The sequence below is a fragment of the Manacus candei genome, unplaced genomic scaffold, assembly GCF_025592945.1.
Source record: "Manacus candei isolate 608988 ecotype Guabito, Panama unplaced genomic scaffold, ASM2559294v1 h1tg000011l, whole genome shotgun sequence".
Taxonomy (NCBI): domain Eukaryota; kingdom Metazoa; phylum Chordata; class Aves; order Passeriformes; family Pipridae; genus Manacus; species Manacus candei.
Genome location: NW_026138059.1, coordinates 16,533,958 through 16,552,671, shown reverse-complemented (window position 1 = coordinate 16,552,671; position 18,714 = coordinate 16,533,958). Strand labels below are relative to the sequence as shown.

Below are 18,714 nucleotides of genomic sequence, written 5' to 3'. Positions count from 1 at the left end.
AATACTGATGAATTAAGTTAGGCTAACTATTCTGTGACACCACTAGGAGAGCAGACTCTCCACTGTCCTGTTGTTTGGTTTGGTTTGACTTCCTATGTCTGTTTTAAACTTCATTGATTTCTTTCTTTCTTTTTTTAAGGTTGCATTTTTGATGTTCAAGTTCGTACAAGCATCAATGAAGGGTTTAAGTCACCAGGCACTCCAGAAGGACACCCCAATTCTGGTCGCAATGTTGGACAATGTAAAGATTCACCATGCAGTTTAATAAAATGCAGAAATGGTGGGAAGTGCATAGAAAGGGGCTCTACTGTTTAGTAAGTATATAATATATATATTAGAGTACAGTATAGACTGATCTCTAGACTAATAACTATGGTAATTTAGTGTATTGATAATAGAAGGAGACTAATAGAAAGGGAGAGAAAGAAAGAGAGAAAGAAAGAGAAAGAGAGAGAGAAAAAAAAGAAAGAGAAAGAGAGAGAAAGAGAGAGAAAGAGAGAAGGAAAGAGAAAGAGAGAAAAAGAGATGGACTGGTTCTGCTCCACTGAAGTGACTGGCATCCAGACCTACTATGAACTGCATGGGTAGAACTAGGTGTGACAGTTTTTTAAAACAAATGAGCAGTCAAGGGAGCAGAGAAGAAATAGCGAAGAGGAGAGCTTGACTGTCCTAAGGTTTGAATGTGGTTGATGAGGCAAAAGTAGGTGACTTCTGTTCCCTGGAAATCAGTATTTTCACATAAGAAACCCCTTTCTGGAGTAGACCACTGACTGCCCAACATCAGAAATTTCTGAGACAGTTTAAACCTAGGAGCTTCAAACATTGAACTACGTCAGTTCATCAGACAAGCTGTTCACATGGCTGATCTGTGGAATAATATGTGGTAGCAATGACAGCTCACCCAGAAGACAAGTCTGTGGTCTTTCCTGCCTTGTCACTAAATGTAGATGGATCTAAGTGCCCAAGGTGTAAGGCATGGTAAAGAACGAAGTACCTTTGCAGTTCCAAATTGTTGTTGTGCGTCAACACTTCCATTGTAATAAATCTTGTTTTCAAACACTTTGTAACGCAGGTGTAAAACCTTTGCTGACGAGCCATTTTTTATTTTAAAAGTATCTGCCAAGATTAATTATACTTGCTTCCCTTCCTGTGCTTTCACATGTGTTCATTTATTTACATACATTTGCAACATCTTTTTAGAAAGAGAAAAGTGCTGATTTAAAACTTCTGAAGACACTGACTGAAAACACTGCAGATAACAAGACAGATGAGGATGAAAAAACAGGCTTCACACTGTGGAGCCTCTGTGCATGATGCTGCTTAAAACAACAAAGACCCATCCTTCTGTGCACTACAAAAAAAAGTTTGCATACCTATCAAGCTAAAAATAATCTACTTGAGTCTGTATTGGAGAGAGAATTATATGGTAATTGGTTTTGCTGTCATGACAAAAATCTTCACCTGTAAGAGAACCAGTACAAAACTGGTGCTTCTAAAGCAAGTAAGGCTGTACTGAAATTTGGAAAACTGACCCTGAGATTCAGCATACAGTTCCCTTCCCATTCCCCTTATGAGCATATTTATATTCTCTTAAATACAGTAAAGAAGGAAATGCTTTGAAAGATATAATTTGGGATTCCTTTCCAATTGTTGCACTGCAGTATGTCCCAACTGTTGCATTTTGCACGATCCTTCCAGAGTTAAACCCTTACATTTAAAGTCTTTGATTTTTCTAAGAATAAGAAAGAATAATAGCCCTCTTTACACTTATGAGCATATTAGAGGAGATACGAAACTAAAATTTCAAGAGAAAAATAAGTATCATAAATATCAGCTGAAGTATGACACTTCCATTCACCCACCTAAATCCTTGCTGCAGCAATTTACCCAGCCATGCTAAGACACCTTAATGTCTATAAGGGATACAGAACCACCAGCAGCAGCATCTAGAGCACATTTGGAAAGCAGGTGGCGGGTTAGAGTGGCAGCTGGTGACATGAAAATATAGGCAAAGTTCTTTTTCATCATTACAGTTTAATAATTTGCATTACAGATCAGTTTAGGGATTGTTCTAAAATTTTTGGTTATTGGGGGGTTGTAATTTGTCTTTTCTAGGTTTTTTCTGTTTGTATTTAACTTGTAGTGACCTACTACTGAATTATATTTCTGTCTTCATATTTCAGACATCTAGGCCTTCACATACTATGTGTATGTGCACGCATATATCAGTAATGGTCACTTTTTCCTCTCACAAAAAAAAAGTGAAATTTCGCCAAAGAGGTGTGGATGTAACTTACATATAATTTCTATCAATGCATAGTAGCTGTCAATACCATCTCACATTTTCTCAGAGGGAACTTCCTTCTATTTTAAAATCATCGGTGTTCCTTTGAAGAGCAGAGTCCTTGAGGGAACTGGATTTGCATTCAAATATTTTTTTTCTCCTGAAATGAGATCTCTCCAGAGGTTTTTGTTGCTGTTTTGAGCTATTTTTATGTCCTGCTTTCACTACCCTACCAGAAATTGTGCAATGCTGTTAAGCTGTAGATTCAGTTACTATAGGGACAATGCTTTGATCTAAATAAAACTAGAAATACACAGCATTAAACTTTACATTCTGGCCAGCAACAGAGCACAATTGCTATGTTTTAATAAAATAAAGGGGAAATATTTGAATAATAAAATGAAGAATCTGTTGTTCAAGGGACAATAGTATTCCCCATTATTTTATTTATGGTACAGAATCATATAAGATAGAAAACTATACACAAAAAGATTTTCTGTGATGTGTTATCATATCAACTGCCTTATTAGCAAGGGCTTGTTGATGAAGTAAGAGAAAAAGTGTGCCTTGTGTGCACTTTGAGCAGAACATTAGACATAATGGAGAGGATTGAGTTTGCTAAATGTAAGCATGTAGTGTCACTTTAGAAACCCCTGGGTAGACTGTTCGGAGATCAGCTGCTGCTTCAGAAGAGCTTAGGACTTGCATAAGTCTTCTGTTGTATCTCCAAGCCTCATGTGGGTTTCTCAGTACTCTATAGCTTTCAAAGAGCATCAGTCACTCAGGTTTAGGAAGTTAAATCATACCCCTCTATGGCAGAGGTACATCCCATAAAATGAGTTGCTGCAGTCTCATTATTAGGCTAGATTCAATTAGAACAAATTTTCAGCGCAAGGACAGAATCAATAGTTAACACAGGGACATACTTTTATAGTTTTTAAGGGAAAAGACATTTTGCTATTTAATTGTTGTGGTTTAGAACAATGCAAGTTTCTATTTTGGGGAGTGAATTTACTATCTAAAAATTCCATTCCATGGTTCTCTTTGTTTAAATATGGTTAATCCCCTTCCAATCTTAGTTTCTTCAGACTCCAGTTTTACCTTCTAATCTAAAGATGGACTGCTTTTTGTTAATGCTCTAGTTTTCCACTGCGTGAATTTAAAACCACTCTTACTTAGAGATCTACTCCCTTGCTCAGCATTTTTCACTTCCAGTACAATACAAATTTAAGAACTGCGTCCAGAAATCTGCAGTAGTTTCAGTAGTCTGATGTGGTGGCCAATACATGCTGATACAAATTTGAGATGTCCTGCAATATCTGAGATAACCATATGATGTTAAGAAATGCGTCATTTCTTCCTGGAACAGTGATTAGAGGGTACCCTAGAGAGTTTCAGATGGCACTAAATATCTATCTGATCTAAGCTGTTTTAACTAATTAGATAAATCAAGGAAGCCTCTGATCTCCATCGACTACATGCCCATTTTAGATACAGACTCCTAAATTCAGGTGTCAGAATATGCAGAGCTGAAATTCTCCTCATTTGTTTGATTTGACACCACATTTGCATAACTATAGGAAGTTCCATATTTGTTAGCATTGAGAATGATATTTTAAACATGATATTTTCTATATTTAATATAAAAATAATTTTTGTGTAATTTAGGAAACCACACTGGATTAAGTAAACTTTCCAATTCTTCACAAATCTTTTAGAACCTTTAGTTATTTCCCTATAAGGTTCAAGAAATGCTTCTGGTTTGACTAGGATTTTGTGTAGTAATATAGAGATATTTCTTACATAGCTTGTAAAATAAGATTACTTTTCAATAATTTTTTTAAATGTTGTCTGAATTTTTATATTTAAAACAAAAAATGTTTTGTTCCATAACCAACAGTGACATACACTTATTGTCCTTGCTTATGTAGAAAGTGTGTTACTTGTTTGAGATCTAATTTTGGCTTTTGTAAGGGACTTTGAACTCAGAAAATCATTCTATGAATATTGCATGACACTGTTAAGAATCTGGCAAGACAACAACAATAAGAAGACATTAAATTAAACTATCCTTGAACTTCCTAAATACAAATATTTCAGAACTTGAAATGGTATCTGAAATTTCCAGAATTGAAAGAGAACTTCTGTTTTATTTCTCTGGGATATGTGAATTTGAGAGTTCTTGCTTCCTGAACTGGTTGACTGCCATATACATGCTGTGAAGTACACCCTAGTAAGTGTGTACTTAATAAGAGTCCTTTGAGGATTCAAGGTTATCCAGTTTGTTCTTGGACACACTATTAAAGTTGTATATGAAAGACTTTCTACCCTTTCCCACCTAAAACCATGCTTTATTAAAAAATAAGAGATATTTTGGCAGTTATTCTTGCAAAACTGGAGTATAGAAGAATTAATTTAATCCATGTTCTTCAAAAAGCTGAAAATATGGAAGTATTTTGCAGTGACATTTAGCTCCTAAGACACGTAAACTCAGAGTATCTCCAGCTGAGCTAAGCATATAAGATCCCATCACAATCAATGGGGGTCCAAGCCTTTACAGTTGTCTAAACATTGGCATTCTAATGGCACAGGTCCTGGGACACCTTTTCTGGTCTTCACAATGTGTCCAGAAGAGCACAAGTCTTCTGCAGTTCTGTTTAATCTGCTAGCTTGACACATCTCTCAGATACACTGTGTATCAGATGGCAGATACAATTAGTCACATGGCATTAAATGAATGTAGAACCTTATCATTAGAGTCATGCATGTATTGTTTTGTAGGATGGATTGTGCTCCAGTTCCTGTGACTGTTTCAGCTGGAAACCCACTGATTAGCATATGAGCTCAGGCAGCTACTTGAGGATCCCATTTCCTAAACTTGAGCATTCAGTGATGTCCATCAGAAACTTGTCTCCCTGATGTCAAACTGCTTCTCTCATATACCTGTAGGAAGGCAACTGGGGGCACTTAATGTAATGTAAAATTAGCTGTCGATCTCAGAAGGAATCTTGCCTCTTATGCCAAAGAAATACCAGGAGTGTCTGGATGATGCTCTACTTTTAGGTAGTTCTGCAAGAAGCAGGGAGTTGGACTCAAAAATCCTTATAAGTCCCTTTCAACTCGAGGTATTCTGTGATTCAAAATTAGTCTTTAAATCCCTGAGAGTCAAGGCACTAGTGATGTTGCAAGCTTATTAGGTTCTCTTGGTCTCGAAAAACAATAAGCAACCATAACCAAGAAGATATAAACTAGACCAGAGTGGCAGGCCACATGATGGAAAGGATTTGACATGCTGCCTCTTCTTCTATCCCTCTGAGGATTAGGAAATTTTGGATCTAAACTTCTCAATACCAGTCAAACTTGCTTAGGAGTGTTACATGGGTTTAGTTTGTTCATAGACCATTGCCACTGTAGGCCAGCAAACATGTTGAGCTCTGTGCAAATAATTTTCAACTCATTTAAAAACTTTTGCTAGGTCATGACACACAAGAATTAAAAGAAATTTAAACAGACATATGCATACACAAGCAAGGGAAAGGGGAAGAATCCTCATGTATGCTGCCCAACAGCAGTAGCTTCAGCTCCAAGCACCCTGTCTCACAGCCCAAGGAAGGGACATTGCTGTTTTCACTCAGGAGTTAAATTACTCTCCCTTCTCGGTAGCTTTCATGCCTCAAAGCATAACATTTTATGGCTGAGACAGAAAGCATTCTGTCGCTGATTTTGATGAATTGAGGTGCTTTTGCTTTTGCAGGGTCCTATCCTCTATTCCCCTTCATTCCAAATAGCTGTTTATCACTCTGAAAAGTTTATTAGCTGGGTTTTGTTTACATGTTGTTATCTGATCTGAAGGTTTGGTGAAACAGGTTTCACAGCCTCCTCATTATCTTTTATCCAGAAGCAGTGAGGTGATTAATGGAGGAAATGTAGCTCAGTGAGTTCAAAGAAAAAGTCAAGACTTTGCACATAGAAAAAAGCCCCAAACACTGGTTAAGAATCAATCAAAATATATGAGTTTTCATTCTTGGCCTTGAGAGAGAAACCTTCCAGAAAAAATCCATAAGTGCTTTTATTCAGGGGAACAATGTTTTTATCATAAAGTGTTACTAAATTCTAAAATACATATTTCATTTTACCTTTTTCGTAAGGAGGGCATTTTAAGTGCTAAGTGTATTCTGTATTTAAAAATTCCTATAAAGTTCATACTGATTTTAAATTTAGATGTATGATTTTTTTGTTTGTTCGTTTCCCTGACGTGGATGAAAGAAAGGCATAAAGAACAGCAGACAATAACAATTACAATGATTCAGTCTGTTTAGAAAATTTGCTTATGGTGTAGATTTACAATCATAGATACATGAAATCCAGATTGCCACCTCTTTCATGGCCGGATCCACTATCCTTTTTCCATCAAGTGCTTCAACAAACCTACCTCTAATGTGCCAGTTATAAGAATTTAGCAAATTAATAAGTGAAAAGTAGTTGCTGACAGACTCCTGTTAGTAGTTAAAATTTCAAACTGGTAGCAATTTCACTTATGCTAACATCTGGTTTTATTTTTGTGGTTGCTCTTTGCTGCTTACCTTGCCCTTTTGAATGTCCACTTTAACTCCTCCTAATTTATGAAGCCAAGGCCTTTTTCAGTTATTTGTAGAGTAAGACATACAATAAAAAAAAAGCTACAACCCCTTTTTTTTAACAGATGCTAATATTGTAATCTTAAGATTCAAAATGAAATGTTTCCTATTAAGAACATTTTTCTTTTATAATAAAGTGAACATACAAAGAAGTTAAATGAGGAACTTTTCTGTTAACCAGTTTGGATCAGATTATTAAGTACAGGTATCCAAACTTGAAAATCTTGATTAGATTGCTACTGACATGTTGATTTCTTTTGATAAAAACATTGAATTCTTTCCTTTCACTTACCCTCCATAGCTGTGACTGCCTCACTGGATGGAAAGGTGCATTTTGCACAGAAATAGTGTCAGTATGTGAACCTGAGCATGACCCTCCACATCTGTGTAGGCAAGGTGGTACCTGTGTGCCACTGCCTAATGGCTACACTTGTCACTGTCCTCTTGGAACAACTGGTACCTACTGTGAACAAGGTATGTCAAACGGATAGTGCATTGTACAGTTATGGGATAATGCATAGATGTAAAATCACAGTATTTTGCAATATATCAATTAAATGTGACATAGAGATATAAAGTACAAAATAGATTTTGTTTACAGAAAGTGAATTTAGAAGTAATTTAAAGCTATGAATCGTTAGATATTGTTTTCTTACTCTGCTCATTTTTAACACCATTTGTTCCTTCCATTTTTTCAAATCATTCAACCACATTCACAGGCAGCATGGACATGATTTGTTAGATACCAAGGAGACAGGAAGCATTGCAGAGAAATGTTATAGTGCTTAGTTCAATTGTCAAGCTCACCGTAATGAAGTATGATGAGAAATACACTTGACAGCTCAGTACTACTGCAGAAGGGGGAAGCATCTGGGACCTTATCTAATTTCTACTGATGCTAATGGAGAGGTTCCTGGTTTTCTATTTCTTACCCTTATGTCTAGGAATCTTTTGTCTGTCTTCTTCTCTGAGACATTACACAAATAAATATTCAACAATGTGGAAACACATGTGCTACAAGCTCAGGGACTTTTCCTGTGAGTGCTCAAAGTGTGCTTTGAGTGTAAGGAAATGCAGTACAGTCCACACTCTCTATTTCACAGCTCTTAGATTCATGTTAATATTGTACAAGCTTATGTTTCTCCTTTGAGAAGCTCTCTGCAGAACTTTTGGAGAACTCCAGTTACTATTAAATAGCCGCCTTTCCAAACTGCTTGTCAAGGTCCAGCCTCCCTTGTTGTGTAAGTTGCAAGCACAAAACTGAGAAGCTGAACTGCATCTGACCTGATTTGCAGTCCTCACACTATAGATGGATAGTTTTTAAATCCCATTACATTTTGAAAGAAAAAGAATATAGCTTCTGGAAAGTCATTGTTAAACTCCCTATTCCTTGTAAGAATGTGCTTGCTTTATTGCCTCTGCTGCAAAAGCTGTTCAAGGCTCTTTCTATGAACTTTTCAACTTTGAATTCTCATTTCAAGTGAGGTTTTCAAAGGTAATGCCATCAAGATCCAGGATACTGATCACCAGGACATGTGCTATACATAAAGCAGGTAATTAATCAGGTAAACTCTCCTGTGTTCTGGTTTCAGAATAGATTTGGATCTTCTTATGATGGGCACTATTATCAATACAAATAGGTTATATCTGAGCAACAGAAAATTGTATTTCTTGTAAATTGTCTTCCTTTTAGTAATTCCTCCACCTGGTAAACACATTAGAGGGTTCCTCCGTTTTATTTAAAGGACTATTTGTTTTTATGAATAGGGACTATGGATCCTGACCAAACTCTTTGCCCTGTATTTCACCTTACTCTGGCAGAATAATGAATTATCATGAGATTTTTCAAAGAGCAGTTTGCTCTTTTAGTGGGTGGTGAATTGCTAAAAAACAGCTGCTTATCAAGATTGAATATCTTATCTCTAGATTAATGGTGGTTATTGGAGCCAAAAGAAAAAGACAGAGAGCAATGAACAGCCAAAGGGTCCAGGAGAAAACAAAGGGTAATTAAATGATGGAGACTAATGAATGTGCAAGAAGGAAGGAAAAAAGTGTGAGAAAAAGACAGAAGAGATTTATGAGGCAAAAAAGAAGCAGAGTAGAATAACAAAGAGGGCTTCACCAAATAATAGCAACTGGTAAATACAATACAACAGTATGGATTGCACAGAAACAAGTCAGGTGAAGTGAGTAAATGGGGCAGTAGGGGTAGAACCACAATAACACAGAAGAGTACTCTGAACACAAATATTAAGGGCACATAGACACAAACTGGCAATAATCAAACAGTTATGTGCTTAGGAAACACTAAAAATGTTCTAGGTTCTTTATGAACTATGTACATGAGAAATGAGAGATGAAAGCATATGTACAGATGAAGATGAAACTGTTCTTAACTGTGATGTGTCCTGCTTAGAGCATCAACTCAAACCACAAGGATGCAAAGACTGTCAGCACAGAGATACAGCACATTATGCTTAAACTTTAGATGTCTGAGCTGCCCTAACAAGTGTTCAGTAGTTAGAAAACTAAGTTAGAACAACACTAAACCCAGGGAGAGCAAGATCAGTTAACAGAGTTGTCATGACTCGTATGGCCTGAAATTCACAGTGCTTGCTTGATCACCTCACAATGATCATTGTCAAAATGTAAATACTGAGCAATATTCTCAGGAGGTTGCAGTAAGATGTTTGTTAAATCATGTATTTTAGAGGAATTAGAAGAATCAATCCAGTTGATGAAGAGAAGGTAGCAGTTTCAATTACTCTGCATTTCCTATAGGCTCTGCACAACCAAGTAATTATTACTATTCAGCAAGTAATGCACAGGTATTTTGTAGTCTGAAATGCTGAGAGCAAATATTTCATAGTATAGTTCAACTTGCCAAAGCAGGTGCCAGGACTTGCTCTTCCAGAAGAAAGATCAAGAGGTTTAGCAGGTAGGAAGATGCCTGTGAAATTTAAGACCAGCTTTGAAAAGGCAAGCATCCATAAGGAGCATTAGGAAAAATGGAGAGGGTTGTAAATTAGATCTGAATGGGTCCAAGAAACAAAGCCTTGTCAGGCAAGGCAGGGTAATACACTTACTCAAGAATAATTTAAAGCTCTACTTCTTGGGTGTACTACGTTGACCAAACCCGTTAACACTCGTAAGACAAGATGCTTCTTCAAGAGTGTTGGGTTTCTAGAGTTAACATTGGTGTAAAGAAACAAAACAAATTATTAATTTATACTTTCAGAAATAAAAGTGGTTTAATGAAATGGGAAGGAAATGGAAGATTAATGAAGGAGTCTTTAGTGTTAACATTGTCATTTGGACTCAAACCACTTTCACGTTTGTGGCACATGAAACAGCAAAGAATGCTGTTCCACTGGTTTGAAAAGGTCACAGCTATGACAGTAACACAGCAAAGACAGCCCAGTTCCTGAAGTGCATAAATGACAACCAAACATTGGCAGGATCTGGCACAGTGTTATTTCTTAGTTAGCACTCCATAACCACAAAGATTAGATGTATGGGGGAAGTAGTTTATTCTGAGTTTGTTTTAAAAGTAGTTATGTTATCCACAACACCAAAATATGATATTAATAAAATATTTTGTTCATTTGATTTAAAGTTTGCAACTGAAGTACCTGTCTAAACTGTCTTCTGGTTAAGAAGTGAAGCCTCAGCCAGGAGCAGCATATAATTCAAGTATTTCATTAATACACAGTGTTCAAAAGCAATAAGAAGTTCCAGCTCCCAGTACGTTGTCTGAGGAGTTTCCTGCATGACTTTGCACACCAAATTCCAGTTTATTCTTGTATTAATGAATATCTTTGTACTTAGATCTCTCAAAGGGCTTCTGAAGGGGAAGAAGTCTCTAAGGACCCAGTTGTTTAACTCTCCTGAAAGTATATAGTAGACCTATTGGCATCAGCATGACTACTCTGCTGAGAAACAGTGGCCAAGATAAATGTCAAGGATGATTCCTCCTGAGGGAGAAGAAACAGTCTAAAACCCTTTTGCTGCAGATAGTTTGATTTGCTGGACATTGTTATTATATATATGAATACAATATTTTTCTTATATTTAGAAATTACTAAGAAATGCAAACTTCAAAAATACAGACGTTATCATAATGCCTGTCTGCAATTATATTCTAATCTCTACTAAATTCTATTTTAGCAGCTTATTCCTATAAGAAGAGTGTCCCTGTGTGAGGCTGGTAATCCTGTCTCCAGCAGTAGAAAATAATGAAGTTTTAAAGAAAAAATAAACACAGCAACTATGTACAACATCTCCCTGAAGTACTCTTCTAGCATCCAAACATTTGTGGTTTATCTTTTTTTTTTTTTTTGTACAAGTTTTGAGCTGGCTTCCTGCCAAGTCCCCAAAACCCGACAACAAGGACCTGCTTCCCAGAGAGGGAAGAAAAAAAACGACCTAAGCAGCCAAAGCTATAGCAAAAAAAATATATATATTTTTCATATGAGACAGATATATACAATGAGAATACTATACACCACAACTCCAGAAATCTCAAACAGCTCCCCAAAAGGGAAGAGGGGGAGAGAGAAGGGAAAAGGACAAAAAGGGACAAAAACCAAACAAGTCAACCAGCCAACTGAAGGTAAATTAGCAAAACCTCACCACTTCCCTTCGAACAGGCAGGATGGCTGGACACGGCCCAGCACTCTCCCCTCACGCGTGGCAGATAACAGCAGTCGCTGCAGGCCTCAGCTCCAGATAAGCCAGACCGAGACAGGGACCCACCGTTCTCGAACCTCGCCGGAAAGGAAGAGAGCGAGGTCCCTCCTGCTGGCTTTATTTATACCTCCAGTTACATAAAGGAATAGCATGGAATACTTCCGTGATCACCTTCCTAGTTCCAGTTACAAGCTGGTGTCCAGGAAGGCCTAGAGTGAAACCATCACATTCTCCACCCCTTATTCCATACTATTTCTTTACGTAACACCTGTATATTGTGTTCATCTATATCTCGTGCATGTACATATACATATATACATATAGTCCATGTTTATTTCGAGGCTGTCGTCTGTTGTTGAAGATCAGCACCAACAGCAGCTCGGTTTGGATTCTTGGCCCTTTCATCACAATCACAGTTCTGGTTTAGGGCTGGCTCATTGGTTTTAGCTGTCTCATCATCGGACATCCTTGGGTACTTGTATCAGTTTTGTTCGGGTCTTTTTCCGTCTGGTGTCTGGTCTCCTGTAAAACACAACTTGAGGCACAAAATTAGTTTTTCCCCATGGCTAGGTTTTCTTGAGGCACACATTAGATCTCTCCATCCTTCCTCATAACCCACCAGGTATTTCCGGGCCCTTGAGCGAAAACAATCCCACAAATGGGTTTGTCTTGGTCTGAGGGAGGAGTGATACAAACAGCCTTACCTAAAATACCTCTTAGATGGATCGCTGGAACTTTGTCTCCATCTACAGTGTGGAGGGATTCTGCTTGGGCAGGACCAGCTTGGTTGACAGAGCCTCTAGTGTTGACTAGCCAGGTGGCCTTGGCTAAGTTCTTATCTCAATTTTTGTAAGTTCCCTCACTTAGTGCCTTTAGGGTTGTCTTCAACAGTCCATTACACCTTTCTACTTTTCGTGCAGCAGGTGTATGATATGGAACGTGACATACCCATTCAATACCATGCTCCTGTGCCTAAGTAGCCGCTAGACTGTTTTTGAAATGAGTCCCATTGTCTGACTCAATCCGCTCTGGAGTGCCATGTCTCCACAGGACCTGCTTCTCGAGACCTAGAATCGTGTTTCGGGCTGTTGCATGCGATACAGAATATGTTTCCAACCATCCTGTGGTTGCTTCCACCATGGTAAGCACATAGCGTTTACCTTGGCGGGTCTGTGGTAACATGATATAATCAACCTGCCAGGCCTCCCCATATTTATACTTCTCCCAGCATCCACCATACCACAGGGGCTTCAACCTTTTTGCCTGCTTAATAGCAGCACAGGTTTCACAGTCACGGATAACTTGAGAGATGATATCCATGGCTAAATCCACCCCTCGGTCTCGTGCCCATCTATGAGTGGCATCTCGGCCCTGATGACCTGAAGCATCATGGGCCCATCAAGCTAGGAACAATTCTCCCTTCTGCTTGTCTAGGTCTGCTTGTGATACCTTGACCTGTGCAGCTCGGTCTGCCTGTATGTTATTGGTATGTTCCTCGTTAGCTCATTTCTTGGGCACATGGGCACCTACATGGTGGACTCTCACGTTTAGTTTCTTCACTCTGGCAGCAATGTCTTGCCACAGATCAGCAGCCCAGATGGGTTTTCCTCTACGCTTCCAATTCATCTCTTTCCACCGGTCTAGCCATCCCCATAGGGCATTGGCTATCATCCACGAATCGGTGTACAGGTAGAGCCTTGGCCATCCTTCTCTCTCTGCAATATCTAGGGCCAATTGGACTGCTTTGAGTTCCGCAAACTGACTCGATTCGCCTTTACCTTCAGTGGCTTCCACCATTCGTCGGGTGAGACTCCAAACAGCTGCTTTCCACTTCCGACTTCTCCCTACAATACAGCAGGAGCCATCGGTGAAAAGGGTATAGCGTGTCTCTTCCTCTGGTAGCTTATCATATGGCAGAGCTTCTTCAGCTCGACTCACTCGCTCTTCTTCTTCTTCTGCCAGACTGAAGTTCCCACCTTCAGGCCAATTGGTTATGATTTCCAAAATGCCAGGGCGATTCGAGTTCCCGATTCGGACACGTTGCGTAATCAAAGCAATCCACTTGCTCCATGTGGCATCGGTGGCATAATGCGTAGGGGGCACCTTCCCTTTGAACATCCAGCTCAAGACTGGTAATCGGGGTGCCAGGAAGAGCTGTGCTTCGGTACCAATTACCTCTGAAGCTGCTCGTATACCTTCATACGCCGCTAAGATTTCCTTTTCCACAGGGGTGTAATTGGCCTCAGAACCTCTGTAGCTTTGGCTCCAGAAACCCAGTGGTTGCCCTCGTGTCTCACCAGGCACCTTTTGCCAGAGGCTTCAGGAGAGACCTTTATCTCCAACTGCAGAGTAGAGCACATTCTTTACATCTGGTCCTGTTCTGACTGGTCCAAGAGCCATGGTATGTGCAATTTCTTGCTTGATCTGCCTGAAAGCTTGTTGTTGCTCAGGACCCCACTGGAAATTGTTCTTTTTACCGGTCACAAAGTAAAGAGGGCTCACAATCTGACTGTATTCTGGAATATGCATCCTCCAGAAGCCTATGGCTCCCAGAAAAGCTTGGGTCTCTTTCTTGTTGTGGGTGGAGCCATTGCTACAATCTTGTTGATTATGTCTGTTGGTATCTGGCGTTGTCCATCTTGCCATTTCACCCCTAGGAATTGGATCTCTTGGGTAGGTCCCTTGACTTTGCTCTTCTTGATGGCAAAACTGGCATCGAGGAGAATCTGGATGATCTTCTGTCCTTTCTTGAAAACTTCTTCAGCTGTGTCTCCCCATACAATGATGTCATCGATGTACTGGATGTGTTCGGGAGCCTTACCCTTCTCTACTGTGGCCTGGATCAGTCCATGACAGATGGTTGGACTGTGTTTCCACCCCTGGGGCAGTCGATTCCAGGTGTATTGAACGCCCCTCCAGGTGAAAGCAAACTGTGGCCTGCACTCTGCTGCTAAAGGAATGGAGAAAAACGCGTTGGCAATGTCGATGGTGGCGTACCACTTTGCTGTCTTGGACTCCAACTCGTACTGGAGCTCCAACATATCTGGCACGGCAGCGCTCAATGGTGGTGTGACTTCATTTAAGCCACGATAGTCCACAGTCAGTCTCCACTCTCCATCGGACTTACGTACAGGCCAGATGGGGCTGTTGAAGGGTGAATGGGTTCTGCTGACCACCTCTTGACTCTCCAACTTTCGGATCATTTTGTGGATAGGGATCACAGCATCTCGGTTTGTCCGATACTGTCATTTGTGTACGCTTGTCGTGGCTATTGGGACTTCTTGATCTTTAACTAGTAGTAGTCCTACAATGGAAGGGTCTTCTGAGAGGCCAGGAAGGGCAGACAATTGCTTGGACTCCTCTTCAATCACCGTGGCTACACCAAAAGCCCACCGGTACCCTTTCAGGTCCTTCTTAGGTAGTCCATACCAAGGATGCAAGGGGTTTCCGGCCCTGTCACAATGGGATGCTTTTCCCATTGGTCTCTCATCAAGCTCATGTCTGCCTCTACTACTGACAATTCTTGAGACCCTCCTGTCACTCCAGAAATAGAAACAGTCTCGGTACTCTTATGCTCCGAAGACACTAAAGTACACTGGGCTCCAGTATCTATCAAGGCCTGGTATCTCTGAGGATCTGATGTGCCAGGCCATCGAACCCACACAGCCCAGTAAATTCAGTTATCTTCTTGGTCCCTTTCCTTCTCCTGGCTGAAGGCAGGGCCCCTCTACTGGTCTTGATCAGAGCATTCGTCGTCGGAATTTGACTTTGACTTCTTAGACTTTTTGCCATCGTCGAAGTGGACCTCCATCTTCTTGTGCTTCGGCGATCGCAGTTTCTCTTCTAAGAAGTCTGCATCTACTACATAGACAACTTTCTTGTCAGTGTCCTTTTGCTTCAGCTCCCTCACTCTAGCTTCAAGCTTAGAAATGGGTTCACCATCCCACTTCTTCATGTTTTCTCCTTTACTATGAAGGTATGCCCATAGTTGGTTATGTAACCGACACTTAGGGTTCTCTTTCCTTCGACGTGTGAATGACAGGGATCGTGAGCGAGATCGAGACCAGGATCGAGGTCTAGGCCAAGGTCGTCTTCATCAATCCCACCGTGATCTTCCCATTGGCCTTTCTCTGTAATCTCTATACCTCCTGTCATGTCTGTCTCTAAGGTCATCCAAGAGAAGGTCTGGGTCTGGAGGGGTAGGAGTAATTCTCCCTCAGGTTGAGGGGGATGCTTTGGCTCCTTCTTTGCGTCTTTGTAACACTGAATGTGTAGTCAGGATATAAATCATCAAGTGACAATATACCACAGGCCGTTTGTACTGTTGCCTTCTTTTCTCTTGATACTGCTCTACTTTCCTTTGGACGCGCCCCTAGTTCTTTTGGGCATGCTCCTTCTCTTGCAACCGTTTCTTCCTCTCTGGCAGCTGCTTCTTCTCTTGCAATCGCTCCTTCCTCAGTCACAGCCACTTCTTCCTCTCTCGCAGTAGTGCCTTCGTCCATTGCTGCTGCTCCTTCATCCATTGGGTCCGTAAGTTCCTTGATCTCCCTTACCCACGTTTTCTTCTTCTTAATAGGGGCAACGATGACTTTCCGGTTCTTAGCTTGAGTCCCAGTTCTAGTGGGCTTAGTAGAAATGGCATTGACTTTAATTCCTGTTTGGACCCCGACTTCTGTGGACCTAATAGGGACATCACTGGTTTCAAGTGGCGTGGTTTGGGTTTCTGTGTCGACCTTAACCTTTTGAAGGTGGTCTGTGGTGGCTCGATAAGCATTGGCCAGGCCCTAGCACAAAGCGGAGAATTGCATATTCGGATCCTTGTAGGAAAAGCACCCTTCTGCCAAACAGTGGGCCATCTCACCAGAATCAAACATTTGTTCTGGTGTGAACTCCCAATTAATGGGGGGTGACACATGTCCTACTAATCTACCGAAATCTCCCCAAGCTCCATGCCACCCGGGGACTGGCCTGTCTGCAGCCCTTTCCAAAGTTCCAGTGAGTCCCTTCTAGGCGTGATCTTTCCTACAACAAGGAAAGCAATACAACTCCATTCTTCCAAGTTTAAGGAGCACTTCCAGTACCTTTATCAATGACAGGACTGTTGCAACAAAATTTAGATAGTAATTAGAGCCGATTTTAACCATGGGGATCTCCTTTACCAAACCTTTGATGTCAAAATTAAAGAATGGAAGCAATTCGTTCCATCCATCCTCAAGGTCTGGACGTCTCCCTATAGGGAAGCCTAAAACAGGTATAAAGATGGCTAGAATTACAAGACAAATTAATGCAACAGCCATTGTTTTTGTTATTATTTCTTCTTGATCCCAAAACAAACCTTTGTTTATATAAACAAAGTTTTCTTGGCTGCTTTCCCAGACTCTGGCAGTGTTCCCAGACCTGTTCCCAAAACAATAGATTGGTTTGCAAAATAACATCGAGCTTGGCTGTCTTCCCAGAAAATGTTTATCAAAACAAGCCAAACTTAACCAAAATATTCCACTTCTGACACCAAAAATGTTGTACAAGTTTCGAGCTGGCTTCCTGCCAAGTCCCTGAAACCCGACAACAAGGACCTGCTTCCCAGAGAGGGAAGAAAAAAAACGACCTAAGCAGCCAAAGCTATAGCAAAATATATATATATATTTTTCATATGAGACAGATATATACAATGAGAATGTTATACACCACAACTCCAGAAATCTCAAACAGCTCCCCAAAAGGGAAGAGGGGGAGGGAGAAGGGAAAAGGACAAAAAGGGACAAAACCCAAACAAGTCAACCAGCCAACTGAAGGTAAATTAGTAAAATCTCATCACTTCCCTTTGAACAAGCAGGATGGTTGGACACGGCCCAGCACTCTCCCCTCACGCGTGGCAGATAACAGCAGTCACTGCAGGCCTCAGCTCCAGATAAGCCAGACCGAGACAGGGACCCACCGTTCTCGAACCTCGCCGGAAAGGAAGAGAGCGAGGTCCCTCCTGCTGGCTTTATTTATACCTCCAGTTACGTAAAGGAATAGCATGGAATACTTCCGTGATCACCTTCCTAGTTCCTTCCTGGTTACAAGCTGGTCTCCAGGAAGGCCTAGAGTGAAACCATCACTTTTTTTTTTTTTTTTAAATTTATTTTTCTTGACACTTATTTTGATGGATTAAATCAACTCTCTCATCTTGGCATAAACTGCATCACTAAAGGTGGTGAAAAACTTGAGCAAAAATAAATTTGAAGTCAATGAAGTTTCTCTGACATTAAGCATTGACATGTATTTACACATAAGATAGAATTTCTTTAGGTATTAAGCATATTTATTTCCTAGATAATTTTGTAGAGAAATTAAGAAAACCTGCAATATCAGATTAGTTAACTGAAGATTTCATAGACCTGATAATGTTCTCATTTAAGGGGACAGCAATGTAATATTCGAAAGATTCTATAGATGGCACTATTGGAGAAGACTTGCCAGTGGCGAAAATAAACATGGTTTTCATGGCAATATTTCTATACATTTTAAATTATTCAATAGTTTTCTTTAGCAGGATTAGTTTTGTGACACATACATTCATAAAATCTATTCAAATAATTTTTCTTGACTTCAAGGCATGATAATAGAATGCCACTGCCTTTTTCACAACGAAATAAGTGAATAAATAGATTTCTTCAACTATATATTAGTCTCTGAATTCCATAGCTACAAATACTGCCTGTCAACATACAGCTCTTGAAGAACTGAAAGCAAATGTAAAGAGCTTCTCATTGTTCTGTCCTTGGTTTAGTGAGACACTTGTCAAGCAGTAAAGCCATTTCCTTGATGAAAAAATAGCAAACAACTTCCTTGGGCCACATTTATCAGCTCAAGTCAACTTTCTAGATATTATTCTGACATCAAATTCCATTATTCCGATACAAAAATACAGCAAAAGTTTTGGTAGTACCTGGAAAACTGATAGAAAGGGAAAAAAAAGTAATAACAATTCTATAACTATTTAATCCATCTTCACAGTCATGGTGAATGAATGAAAAATGGAAAACTGACTTTTGAAATAATTTTAGCTATAGATGTCTTTTCTTTCTACGTAGTCCAGAATGTTACTTAACATATTTTAAC

At 39.9% G+C, this 18,714-nt stretch overlaps 1 protein-coding gene across 1 annotated transcript in view; it reads left to right on the top strand.

The window, feature by feature from the left end:
- Nucleotides 1-18,714, top strand: part of EYS (eyes shut homolog) — a 671,723-nt gene that overhangs the window by 634,322 nt on the left and 18,687 nt on the right. Inside the window, exons 36-37 of the mRNA XM_051778236.1 lie at nucleotides 140-314; nucleotides 7,223-7,395. Coding sequence (XP_051634196.1) covers nucleotides 140-314; nucleotides 7,223-7,395 — 348 coding nt within the window. The remainder of the gene's footprint in view (nucleotides 1-139; nucleotides 315-7,222; nucleotides 7,396-18,714) is intronic.